At 47.6% G+C, this 14,124-nt stretch overlaps 2 protein-coding genes across 2 annotated transcripts; both read left to right on the top strand.

Moving 5' to 3' along the window:
- Positions 1-378: 378 nt before the first annotated feature.
- LOC308168014 (dual specificity protein phosphatase 13B-like) lies at positions 379-7,155 on the top strand (the record flags this gene model as incomplete). Its single annotated transcript, XM_080542493.1, has 4 exons — positions 379-431; positions 3,349-3,567; positions 5,373-5,593; positions 6,959-7,155. 4 exons carry the CDS (start codon positions 379-381, stop codon positions 7,153-7,155), a joined length of 690 nt encoding a protein of 229 aa, XP_080398619.1.
- A 4,143-nt stretch (positions 7,156-11,298) lies between these two features.
- LOC308168013 (dual specificity phosphatase 29-like) lies at positions 11,299-12,570 on the top strand (the record flags this gene model as incomplete). Its single annotated transcript, XM_080542492.1, has 3 exons — positions 11,299-11,474; positions 11,741-11,964; positions 12,314-12,570. The coding sequence occupies 3 exons, from the start codon at positions 11,299-11,301 to the stop codon at positions 12,568-12,570; spliced, it is 657 nt and encodes a 218-aa protein (XP_080398618.1).
- Positions 12,571-14,124: the final 1,554 nt, after the last annotated feature.

The following is a 14,124-nucleotide window of genomic DNA, read 5'->3' as shown; positions in this document are numbered from 1 at the left end:
TGAGTGTTCCGGAGCTCTTTGTCAGTGAGTGAGTTTTAAACAGCAACTTGGACCAAATGTCAGGGAAGGCCATACAGTATTTCTATCTACTGCGCAATGACATACTGTATTACCTGTATTTGGAGGCTACAGAGAACATTATATTGAAATCACGTGGGAAGCAATCTATTTCAGACCACATTCTTTGTGTACAAACTTTCTAAAACCAAACAAATACCTCTATACATACCTGGATATGTTTAATAAAAATGGATCACATGTTTTCAGGATGCTTTTCTTAATCAAGCTCACAGTTAACAGACACTTTAACAGTCTCTCGTTTCCTGTTGTTGTTTGGTTTGTTGTCTTACTATCTTCTCGTTTCGCAAAATCCTCAAAATGAGGTCAGATAACGAGGTCATCGGTGACACCGATATGGACAACAAGACACTGTACACGTATATATACACATGACCTCACACACACGCACAAGCAAATTATTCTCTCACTGCTGTTGGAAAAACCAACAAGAGTGTCCTCTCCCACTACCCATACTGGTGGTGAGCTCAGATAACCTGGAGGGAATGGCAGAAGATGATGCCAGGATTATTTTGAGCTGAGATCCAGACGTTGCGGCGGGGCAGATTCCTCTACGGCTCTGCAGACCGCGCTGCCGTCGGGCCTGTAGCTCCCGTGAGGAAGATCGACACGCGACAGGATTCAGTCCCAGGCAAGTCTGTCTCTTCTGTTAAACAGTGCTGTTGTGGTGTTCACGAGGCGCTCTGTTGGGAACATAAGCCAATGCCCCTCTGCCCAATATGAGTTTAGCATAGGCATAAATATGTATGGATGAATAACGTGTTTTCTTTTCATTTGCAAGTCAACCATGTTAATGACATTGATTTATAATAAGTGTGTTTACTGTGGTGCGTACTGACTGCGTTGCATGGACGACTCCCTGCTCATTAACCGCTTCCAAATCTAGACGAAAGCCACCCAGGGGCAGAGAGAAGGAGGTTTAATTCCTAAACCCTGGGAGAGGTGGCTAGAGGAGGTGGAAACGCCGGTCCTACGTGCCCCCTCTGTGTTAACCTGGGGGCCCTCTCCCATACATAGCATGTTTAATTACGCAGAAGTGGAGCAGAGAGGACAGGTTAGCCTCCGGGCCGGAGGAGGTTCTGGAAGCCGAGCTGGAGCTCAACATGTGCACCAGGGAAATCAGCTCTCTGCCCCACACTTCAGGAGGGAAGGGAGGGAGGGAGGGAGGGAGGGAGGGAAGGAGGGAGGGAGGGAAGGACTTGTAGATCAATGGAGAGGGAGAACACCCTCCAGGAACTTCAAGCACATGTGTACTTGTGCAGACACACTTTTACGTGTTCTCTCCCCCCCCCCTCACACACACATGCATATGCACACACACATACACACACACACACACACACACACATGCAAGTATGTGCGCACGCACGCACATAGACACACAAACACACACACACACACACACACACACACGCAGTGCAGTAGCCACTCTCACCCCTATCTCTCTTGCGAGGGTGACAGATACAGAGATGGATAAAGCTATCTAGATGTTTTGAGTGCACCTCCATATGCTGAGGCGCTATACCAAAGGTCACAGAAACAGATATGGTCTGAATGACGCGTCCCCATGGAAGCACCACAATAAAGCCCTATTCGCACAGGACTAGTATTATCTGGGGACCTCTGGTCATTTGTAATAATTACGGAGGTCATCTGTGTTCTTAGTCCTGTGCGAATCGGCATGTCAGTGATTTGGGTTGATTTTGTTTTCTCCTGCCCCTGCTTTTTTCTGCCGCGTGTTCGTGAACTACGGAGCCTATCCGCTTGTTAAGTCTGACGTCAAAAGTGACGTTTAGCCATTTCCGAGTCCAAACCAGAAATTCCCCGCACCAGAGTACCAGTGAACTACAGCGGTAGAATGACAGTTTAATCGTTTTTTTGACTCGGATCTATTCATACAACAAGGGACACAGCACTTTCCCGTTTTCTCCATATTGTCAGGGTATTTGAGCCTCGGAAAAGCGCTATATAAATATAATTAATTATTATTATTATTTCGGCATTTCGAAGACAGCGCCTCAGCCAACGTTGGACCCGGAAACACGTCACGACTTAACAAGCGGATAGCACTATTCGCACGGGACTAGCATTATGTGGTGACGTCCGTAATTTAGAACCACCCCCCCCCCCCCCGACGTCTGTGTTTTGGATGCCACATTCACACAGGGTAAGCGAAGTCTGTGTTTTACTGGAATTTACGGACATTCCCCTGATGTGGAATGATGTTACACAGAGCCATGACATCATATCTGGAGGATAATGTCAGTAAATTAGAGTAAAACACAGTCTTTGCTTATCCCCTGCGAATGCGCCACACAAAACACAGACGTGGGGAGGGCAATTTCTAAATTACGTGAGGTCTCCAGATAATACTAGTCCCATGCGAATAGGGCTTAAGACTCCAAACCCCAGAGCACTGAACAGCACTGAGCAGCACTCAGCAGCCCGTTACATCATCATACGCCACCGGAAATGAGAACAGGCAGCAAGCATTGCTAGCGGTTTCTTTACTGTGAACAATGCATACAGACGCTTTGTATGGTCCATGCCTGGAGCACACAGTCATACACATTCACATAAATGAATGCTCATACACACAATCTACAGTATGAATTATAGATGAGCTTTATCAGCTTTATATTTATGAGAACGAACGCGTTGGTTTCCATGTTATTCTCGCCCGGAGCAGCTGAGAGGCTCAGTACTGGAGTCCCCATGAGCCCAGAGTACCAGTCTGTCTGGGGAGAGGAAGGGCTGTGGGCTCTAATAAAGACACGTCGTTGTCAAGTGAGAGGCAGCAGATGCCGTCTGCCCTGCATTACCAACAGTCTAGCCCCTCCTGTCAGAGGCTGACCTGAGGTCAGGTCAACCACCTTACACACACCAGGTGGAGGTGGAGGCTATCAACAGAACAGACACACACTAGGAGATGTGTGACTGTGTGTACGTGTATTTATGTGTGTGTGTGTGTCTGTGTGTGTATGTGTATTTGTGTCTGTGTCTATGTTTCTGTATGTATGTGTGTGTGTGTGTGTGTGTGTGTGTGTGTGTGTGTGTGTGTGTCTGTGTTTATGTGTATATGTATGTGCATGTGTGTGTATCTATGTCTGTGTGTGTATGTGTGTGTATCTATGTTTGTCTGTGTGTGTGTGTGTGTGTGTGTGTGTGTATCTATGTCTGTGTGTGTGTGTGTGTGTGTGTGTGTGTGTGTGTGTGTGTATCTATGTCTGTGTGTGTGTGTGTGTGTGTGTGTGTGTGTACCTCTGACAGGAAGCAGAGCCAGAGCAGGAGGTGGACCACCCAGACATGCCCGGGGGCAGCAGCTGTTGGGGGGGCAGCAGCTCTGCGGGGGGGCAGCTCTGCGGGGTGGGGGGCAGCAGGCAGGTACGAGACGCCCGAGGCGTCCCAGCTCCAGAGGCTGATGTGGACCAAAGCCGGGACCAGTGGCCACCTGGACGAGGTCCAGCCCAGGATCTACATCGGAGACATGTGAGGCCGCAGCATTCACCTCCTCTAGTTGCTCTCTCCATATGTGGAGGCTGCGTGGGCTGATGTTCGCCTGGGGAGGCTGGTGGAGGCAGAGATCGTAGGGCGGGCTCATTGTAATGCATGGAACGGAATAAGGAATGGTATCAATATAAACACACGTGGTAAATAATTCTATTTAGAAATATATATCACAAAAAGATATATCTTGAATTCACGGTATATAAACCAGGTGAAATCAAAGTATTGTCAGGTGAACTGGTACAAGCAGTTTTACTTGCACGTTATGTTTGTAAAACACTAGCGCCACCAGCCTCCCCTGGCGTTCTACCTCTGGCAGCCTCCCCTAGTGTTCTACCTCTGCCAGCCTCCCCTGGTGTTCTACCTCCCCCAGCCTCCCCTGGTGTTCTACCTCCCCCAGCCTCCCCTGGTGTTCTACCTCCCCCAGCCTCCCCTGGTGTTCTACCTCCCCCAGCCTCCCCCGATGTTCATCCTCCCCCAGCCTCCCCCGATGTTCATCCTCCCTCAGCCTCCCCTGATGTTCATCCTCCCTCAGCCTCCCCTGGTGTTCTACCTCCCCCAGCCTCCCCCGGTGTTCTACCTCCCCCAGCCTCCCCTGGTGTTCTACCTTCCCCAGCCTCCCCTGGTGTTCTACCTCTGCCAGCCTCCCCTGGTGTTCTACCTCCCCCAGCCTCCCCTGGTGTTCTACCTCCCCCAGCCTCCCCTGGTGTTCTACCTCCAACAGCCTCCCCTGGTGTTCTACCTCTGCCAGCCTCCCCTGGTGTTCTACCTCCCCCAGCCTCCCCTGGTGTTCTACCTCCCCCAGCCTCCCCTGGTGTTCTACCTCCCCCAGCCTCCCCCGATGTTCATCCTCCCTCAGCCTCCCCTGGTGTTCTACCTCCCCCAGCCTCCCCTGGTGTTCTACCTCCCCCAGCCTCCCCTGGTGTTCTACCTTCCCCAGCCTCCCCTGGTGTTCTACCTCTGCCAGCCTCCACTGGTGTTCTACCTCCACCAGCCTCCACTGGTGTTCTACCTCCCCCAGCCTCCCCTGGTGTTCTACCTCCCCCAGCCTCCCCTGGTGTTCTACCTCCCTCAGCCTCCCCCGATGTTCATCCTCCCTCAGCCTCCCCCGATGTTCATCCTCCCCCAGCCTCCCCTGGTGTTCATCCTCCCCCAGCCTCCCCTGGTGTTCTACCTCCCCCAGCCTCCCCTGGTGTTCTACCTCCCCCAGCCTCCCCTGGTGTTCTACCTCCCTCAGCCTCCCCCGATGTTCATCCTCCCTCAGCCTCCCCCGATGTTCATCCTCCCCCAGCCTCCCCTGGTGTTCATCCTCCCCCAGCCTCCCCTGGTGTTCTACCTCCCCCAGCCTCCCCCGATGTTCATCCTCCCCCAGCCTCCCCTGGTGTTCATCCTCCCCCAGCCTCCCCTGGTGTTCGACTTCCCCCAGCCTCCTCTGGTTTTCTACCTCCCCCAGCCTCCACTGGTGTTCGACTTCCCCCAGCCTCCCCTGGTGTTCTACCTCCCCCAGCCTCCCCTGGTGTTCTACCTCCCCCAGCCTCCCCTGTTGTTCATCCAGTGACAACACAATGGGGTTGAGCATCAGGGCATATTATAGTTCCGTACTATGGAGGAGTTGGTGTAGGTGTTATTCATTAGCACAAGTTTGTTGTTTGTTGTAAAAGCTCTGTCACAACAAAGCTTTATGCCGATTAGCTATCCCTTTGTGTAATTAAGTACAGGGGTGGAAATATACTGTACCTCCCATAGTGTGCTAATTTAAACTATGTTCTTGTGCAACGAGGCATCAGGTACGCAGCTAAAGACAAGAGGATCCTCCAGGCCCACCACATCACCCACGTCTTGAATGCGGCAGACGGGAAGTTCAACGTGAACACGGGGTCGAGCTTTTACAGGGACACCAGCATCACCTACCACGGAGTGGAGGCTTTTGACATGTCGACATTTGATCTGAGTCGTTTCTTCTACTCGGCAGCGAAGTTCATCAAGACCGCCTTGAGCTCACCCACAGGTACAGTTAAAGGAGCTTTTTACGACGACACACACACAGGCCGACTTTGTGCTCACGCATATTTTCATCGATATCATTTTATATCATCAATTCCGAAGGAATTACCTCAGTGGGGAATATATTGTTTCTGTCGGAACACATTTAAACATCGTTTGTCTGTCAGTCGCAATGACAGCAGTGGCCCTCCCTTAGGTTCTATTACCAGTTAAAATGCAAATCGTAAAAACCGCTAAACACAATATCAGGCTAATATCACACCCCACACAGTAATCTCCTCATGAGCCGAGACCTTGGGCAGGAAAATTGGTTTTAAATGGATTGGTCCCGGTAATTTGTAAAGCAACACTTTCATTGGACATGGAAATTACACAATTATGTTTGTCGGCGCTACTCCCCGTTATGCAGAGTGCGTCCGCCCTCCGCCGGTATCAGCCATGACAGTAATAAGACGGGGCCTACTCCCCCCCCACCCTCCTCCTCCACATGCCGGTTGATCTGTGTGTATGTGTATGTGTGTGTGTGTGTAGGTGTGTGTGTGTGTGTGTAGGTGTAGGTGTGTGTGTGTGTGTGTGTATGTGTGTGTGTCTGTGTCTATGTGTGTATGTGTGTGTGTGTGTATGTCTATGTGTCTGTGTGTGTGTGTGTGTAGGTGTGTGTGTGTGTGTGTGCGCCTCCACTCGGCGGTTGATCTGGGGCCTCCAGAGTGTGGCGATGCCTACGGTAATCCTCACAAGGAACACACAGACTAGGAGACAGGTCAATTACGCGCTCCTCTGGGCCCTAATCCCTAGGCATGATAAGCAAACCAGGGATTACTGTGTGTAGGAACATTTGTTGCAACATTGTTGAAAACTTTTTAGGAGGGTAAGAGAACTCTCTCTACTTCTCTGATATGCAGGACAGGCCTGTAATCCGTGGTGAAGTGAACTCATTATTAGGGAATTTGAATAATAAGAAAAACAAATATTCCATTTTGTTTGTGTGTGTGTTGGGGGGGGGGGGGGCTTCTAAATGGTAAATGGTCTGATTTATATAGCGCCTTATTCCAAAGCGCTTTACAATGGCCTCTCATTCACCCATTCACACACACATTCACACACCAATGGCGGCAAGCTACCACGCAAGGCGCCGGCCCGCTCATTGGGAGCAATTTGGGGTTCAGTGTCTTGCCCAAGGATACTTCGACATGTGGCCAGCCGGGGCTCGAACCGCCGATCTGACGACCTTGTGATCGTTAGACGCCGGCTCTACCTCCTGCGCCACAGCCGGCCGTCTTCTAATAGGGAGAATACTGTAAATTAGGCTAGAGCTGCCTTAGACAGGAAGTGAAAAAGGATCTCTGCGTGTTGCTTCCCTCGTTGGCAGGGAAGGTGCTGGTCCACTGTGCCATGGGTCTGAGCCGCTCGTCCTCGCTGGTCCTGGCGTACCTGATGATCGAGGAGCACATGACCCTGCCAGCCGCCATCACGGCCGTCAGCGCCAACAGGAACATCTCCCCCAACGCCGGCTTCCTGGAACAACTTAGAGAGCTGGACAAACAGCTCCACTACCAGGCCCGATGACCCCCGGAGGCTGCTGTAGAGGCAGGGGGTGGCTGGGGGAGGCTGGGGGTGGCTGGGGGAGGCTGGGGGAGGCAGGAATCGGGGGACGGACGGACCGGACGGGGTCATTGGAACGCATGGAATGGAGTGAGGAATGGTATCAAAGTACTTCACCAGCCCCCCCCCCATTGCGATGCAAACACTGTAGTTGCAAAGAGGAGTGTTTGGATCAAAACAGAATGTAGAATGTTATGCCGTTCTAGAACAGGTAGAATGTTATGCTGCTCTAGAACAGGTAGAATGTTATGCTGCTCTAGAACAGATAGAATGTTATGCTGCTCTAGAACAAATAGAATGTTATGCTGCTCTAGAACAGGTAGAATGTTATGCTGCTCTAGAACAGATAGAATATTATGCTGCTCTAGAACAGATAGAATGTGAGGCTGTTCTAATGGCCAGATCTCGCTCACCACCACTGGTCCCAGACTCACTTGCCCTTCACTTGATACCATTGATTATTCCATCCTATGCATGTACAATGAGCCCGTCCTCCGATGTTTCTACCTTCACCAGCCTCCACTGCTGTTGAGGCACTGCTGAAGAGACCACTCCAACAAACTGTCTTGCAATATTTGGTGGACATAATATAGATTAGGTGGATAGTTTTCTTGCTTTCCCCCATGTTGTATAATAAAGAGTTCTAATCTAATGTGGGGGTTACAGTGTATTTTCATCTATGATATACAGAGCCGTTTTATTCCAGATATGGCCATTATATTGTGTACTTCAATACGTTGGAAATAAATCAAACCCAAAAATAATAATCAAATAAATCACTTGCTACTTCAGTTCATAAGAAGTTGGATCGGGGCGAGTTTTCTTAAAACCACAGAAACTAAAGTACAGAACAACACCGACTACCCTACCAACAACGGAAATGACAAATTGTGATGAGCACAAATGCTAACCACAACACTGTGAAATAATAGGTCCCTTAATTAGCTTCAATTAGAGTTGCACATCTGGATACACTGGGTGCACTTCTCCAGGACCAGCTGCTAGCATGTCCCTGGCCTCAGTCACTATCACCAGAGAAGACATAGGCTAGCCCCCGACCCAGACCTCCCCCCACTAGCCAGGCCGCCCCCACCCCCACCCACCCACCCACCCTGCCTTCCTGACTGGGCCAAGCCATTCTCAGCTGTCTGCTCCCACTTGGATATTATGCACTAGTCACATGGAGGGTTATAATGATCTCAGATTCACACAGCCAAACTGGCTGCTGTTCTGCTCCCAAATGAGAAGGAGACGCTGAGATTCTGAGAACAGACTGGAAGGGAGGAAGATATTCTGTCTGGAAAACAAAACACGTATTTAGAGTGCCACTGAATCAAAAATGATACATGTCGTCCGAGAGTACTTAAAAGTGGCGGGTTCAGCCAAGTCTCAAGCAATTATTCTATGTTTTGCACACAAGCTATTTGGCATCGATAGTGTATGTTGTTACTGTTGTACAGTAGGACTTGCCGCTCTCTCTCTCTCTCTTTCTCTCTCTCTCTCTCTCTCCCTCTTTCCTTTCTTCCCTCTCTCTCTCTGTCTCTCCCTCCTTTCTTCCCTCTCTCTCTCCCTCCCCTGCCCACTCCCTCCCTCCCCCCCCCCCCCCCCCCCTGTTGACACAGACACGAGCCAGAAGGCGGAGCCCAGGGTATGAGACACCGCCCACCTGCGATCTGCTCAGCCTTCTGGTGGGGAACAGGCGGCCCATCTCTCTCTCTCCCGTCACCGAGGTCTGGCCCAGTGTCTCCATCTGAGGCGTGTGGAAGTGACACCGCGGGACTGAAGAGCTGCAGCGTCACCGTTGGAATATCAATCACCGCTCTGTCTGAGGAGCAGGATCTGTCAGGTTTAGTGGGACTGGTGGTGATCAGAAGGTCATGAGTTCAAATCCCACCTGGGAACACCACCTTTAGTGGCACTGTCCTTGTAATCTCTAATTGTAAGTTGCTTTGGATAAAAGCATCTGCTAAATGGTTAAAAATGTAATGAGGATTTAAATCAACTAAAAGGCAGGTGAAGTGTTGGTCCACTGTCACTGTGCTCGGGTAAATCGGCCAATCAGCTACGCTCGTGTTGGCCTTTCTCTCTCACTCTGGTGGGGGCCACCAAGGCAGTCCACAAATACAGGAACCTCCTCCCCAGGGCCACCAAGGAAGTCCACAAATAATTACAATCATAACACATTAAAAAAAAAGTAATTAGACAGACACACCATAAAAAGGTTAGCAATACAGACACACATATGATGCATTTCACACACAAACATAACATCTCATACATAAAATCAATCATGTAGTACCACATAGCACTGGAGATGAAGAGGGAATGATTACAACATATATAACTACAAAATGGAATTGCAAGAAGATTGAAAGTCTTGTGAAAGTCTTTCCTCAAGTTCCTTCCAACCTCTACTGACTTTCGGATTGGCATCACAGAATCTGTTGTATTTGAGACAATGCTAATCACCACACTACAGCATTTTATCCACTCTTGATGCCTGTTTTTGGTTTTCTGATAAATGACTCTACTGACTGTAGGCCTACTTGACAGATGGAGAAAAGACTTCAAGAGACAGAGCTCTCCTACACTTGAACAACATGCATCTTACTCACGTGGCTGAATATTACAGCACCTCTGCATAAATAACTCGACACTTATTATTCCTTTTCTCAAAATAATGCGTCTTAACTGCTGAAGTCGAGCTGCCAACGGAGCTGTTAAGATACAGCCGAGTCTTTCCAGGGGCTGATTTGAGATGACAGGAATATGCCCGCGTGTTTCAGAGCGTGTGTACAGATTCAGGTCAAACCCCTGAAAAGAGATGAAACGGAGAAGCCATCTTCTTAATAAGTGATGCTCTCCAGAGCAGCGCGGTAGAGAGACGCTGTCATAATAAAAGGAATTGAATATCACAGGTCTAATGGTGTCACTGTCAGAGTGAATGACGGCGGAGCTCGGAGATATGAAGGGAAAAATAGAGATGCTTGATGTGTAAAAAAAGCTGAGGCAGACGTGGCGCGAGCTTCATTCAGCCGTACTGTAATCATCATCGCAACTCTCTCTTCTGCGGAGCGCATTCAGAGCGCTTTGAAAAGATCAGTCAGTGTGTAATACGCAGAGACTGTGGCGTATAATTGAGAATTCAAGTCTTGGGGCGTTTTCGATAGAGGAAATCCTCCATTAGTATCATAACACATAGCATTATGTTTGTCATACTGTATAAGGTTAAGTGCCCATAACTAGAGCCTAGAAACACTGCTTTTCATTGAATTATAATACTCATAATTCTCATGATGCATAATTTCCTGAAAACCATAATCTCATTTCAAGTGTGATTTAGCGAAACTAAGTAATGCCTACAATCTTCCCCTCTAAAAAAGACTGTGATATGCTAACAGGTCAAGAGAAACTGACACCATTTTTCCCTGGGAACTCATTCGTATGTGCCTGAACAGAACAGAAGAGGATTCAGGGCTGCCTGCTCACTCCAGTGAATATATGGGTATCCTATCCTTTGGCAACGGTTAAGGGTGGATAAGGAAAGCTTCCCTGCCAGCAGCACAGATTAAACTTCCAGGCTGTGTTTAGGAGTAGTTGGCTGGCTGAGTACTTGGACTGAGAGGAGGCTCTCTCTCCCTACAGGCAAAGTATCTCAGCAGCTAAGGTCAGGGGGGGCCTGCCACATCTGAGCCCTAAAAATACCCCGTCGCTGTTGCACACACACCAATGGTTATACAACCATTCTCTGCCCTGGCAGCCAGAATTAACGTCAAGCTGCTCTCTCTCTCTCTGTGTGTTTTCGTTAAATGTTTGACAGCATGATGTTAGGACACAAATGATGGACTAGTCTAGAGGGAACGGTTTTGAATTGATGGGTAAGTTGTTGACAGACTAGGATTCTAACACTGTAGTGTATAGCATCGGCATGGTAATGTTATTTAAAATATAATTCGAATTCAAACAATCGCATTCACAGAATGTCCACCACAACTCTCTTGAGTGAGAATGTTTGTGCGTTGGGTGGCACATTATGGCAATCCAACTGGTGTTTTAATTCCTCAAAGGGAAAGGCGTCATGTGTGAAAGCAAGCTATTGTGAGGGACATGGCAGCCGGCGGCTCAAAGAGGAGTGAGAAAAGGAGAGTTCACACTGATCCTGACTACACTGACCCTGACTACGTCACACCTGGGGCCTACGAGCTGGAGAAGATCCTGAGGCGTGGGAGTGTGGAGTACACCCCTTTCAATGAGGTCTGGCCCAATGTCTACATCGGAGATGAGTAAGTGTTTGTGATTCGTGTAGGGTAGGCTCACATACAATGAATATGAACTAGGTAATAGATACAGCAAAGAGTATTTCATTACTTTATAACCTTAGCTATGTAACAAACTGATCTTGTTGTGGTGAAACCTCAATCTGCAAAGGAGGTCTACAGTGATGTGTGTTCAGACAATAGTAACCATATATATAGTTACCACCATCACTAAAACTTGAGTTACCATCAATAAAACTGTAGTTACCGTCAGTAACAGTCTACATTGACAGGCAGACTGCGAAAAACAAACATCGTCTGAAGATGTTGGGAATGACCCACATCTTGAACGCAGCTGAGGGGACATGGAACAGCGTGGACACAGGAGAGGAGTATTACAGCGACATGGCCGTGGTGTACCACGGGGTCGTGGCTGCGGACGTCGCCACCTTTGACATCAGCCAGTACTTCTTCTCTGCAGCCCAGTTCATCGATCAAGCACTCAGCAACCCTGAGAGTAAGTGACACAACGAAGGCTGTTTGGATTCAAACACTAGCCTGGCAGTTGGTAGGGCCTACACATTCTAAAAAGAACATTCTGATGAATTCTGCAGTCAAAAGAAGTCTAGGGGTGCGTTCGTGAATTTGCTCTGGAAATCTGATCAGCACTCATGGAATGTCTCTTGTTAACAAACGACGTTGAACCCAGTGGTGCGCTCCAGCGCTCTGAGCGAATTGACGAATGCACCTTTAGTTGGCTTCCAGTTTAAAAACGGACAGTTGATGACAGTTGATGACAGTTGATGTTCTATGACCAACAATCTGTTTAAACGTGTTGTTCTCCTCCTCCTCCATGTTGTGGACAGACAAGCTGCTGGTCCACTGCGTCATGGGCCGGAGCCGGTCGTCCACGCTCTTCCTGGCCTACCTGATGATCTGCAAGAAGATGACGGTCGCGGAGGCCATGGAGCAGGTGAAGGACCGCAGACGCATCGTACCCAACTGGGGCTTCATACAACAGCTCCGCAAACTGGACACTTATCTGCTGGAGCAGTGGAGAGGAGAGAGCCAGGTGGAGGAGGAAGAGAAGAAAGAGATGCATGACAAGGAGGACAGAACATGATGCACCCTGAGGGAAAGGCGTTTCATTTGGATCAGTTCCACCCATGTGTACAGAGAGATGATAGCCTAACAAGTGCGAAGGCTTCCTTCTATTACTTCAAAAAAAAGTACCTGTCTGTAGAGTAGAGACAGTTCTTTAAAGAGCATTCCCCGAATGTGTCAGCTGAACAAAAATACTGAACTTGAAAGGGGGATTAAAGGCTTTGCCGATGACTTTCGTAGTTGTACATTTTTGCAACCGCATCTAATTCTTCGACATGTATTCAAAGTAAGTCGCAAGTCAAGAGGAGCAGAGGCATGGTCAATCATAATTTATTTTTATGCTAAAATGTACAGCATTTTTAAGTGACTGACAAAAAGAGAGAAGTCATAAATACGAGACTGTCATTCTGTCTGATTTTTGTGCACATAGCCAGGTTCCCCCCCGCCCACTTGTTCCTACCTCCACTCTGTACAGGTACAAAGGCTACAAAAGAGCAATATAAACAAAAGAAACACAAGTACAAGTTGCTTTTTACATGCAATCTGTTAGCTTAGTTTGGTCTATTCACAGGCTTCTACTCTTCTACACTTTCGTAAAATATAAATCCAACATTTTATAAAGATAGAAAACAAATCTACAGATGGAATGAAAATGTAACTTTTTAAAGGCATTATGTAAAATATTGACTTTGGACTAAATTTATATTTCTTTATTATTAATCATCATCATCGTTATAATCATTTAGTTTTTAAATTCTGCCACATTTCTGGACATTGGAACTCTTTGAAATGTTTTAGAATTTTCAGGGTACAAACACTGAGATATGCTTTGTTATTTTTGACAGAAATCAGGCTGCATTATAAAACAGAAAGCTGCCTCAAGGAAATTTGTTACAAAAGACTTCAGAATTATACATACATAGCAATAAAACCTCTCAAACGTAACTGAAAACAGGACTAAGTTTACACTTTTTTTTTTTTTTTACATTAGAATTAACAAAATATAATTTCATCTTTCTCCCCTGCATAGGGGACACCTAATAAAGGCCAGATATCTTTAAAATGGCTTGCTATTAAGCACAACACTTGTACAGTTCTACTCAATGCACTGTTCACTAACAGAGACTGAAGCATGCTAATGGTCACTTTACAAAATAAGTACAATAATTTAAATATACAAAGGCATGAGTATAGTACAAACTAATTGTCAGCACTGTTAGACAGGTACACTGAACAGGTTCTAGTATAGTATCCACTTAATCCATTTCTGTAGCAGGCACATTAAATGGCTTCATTTGAGGCTGCTACACAACTGCAATCCCGGTGGTGAAATCTCTCTCTCCCTCCTCCCGCCGCCAAGCTCCAAACCCACCTGCTCCTCTAAAAGAGACATCAGGGAGACTAAACACTTATTAAATAAACTGTCATCTTTATGATGTAAGGCTTCCCATCTGTAGGAACAAAAATACTTTTACATAGTAGCTTAAAAAGTTTGCTTATTGATGAAACTTTTTGCATTCTTTCCAAGTGCTGGTTTTTAAGTAACTATAAAACAAAACAAAAAACGAAGAAA

The sequence above is a fragment of the Nansenia antarctica genome, assembly GCF_963989245.1.
Source record: "Nansenia antarctica genome assembly, chromosome: 11".
Taxonomy (NCBI): Eukaryota; Metazoa; Chordata; class Actinopteri; order Argentiniformes; family Microstomatidae; genus Nansenia; species Nansenia antarctica.
The sequence above is the reverse complement of the archived record's forward strand: the minus strand, read 5'-3'. Positions and strand labels throughout refer to the sequence as shown.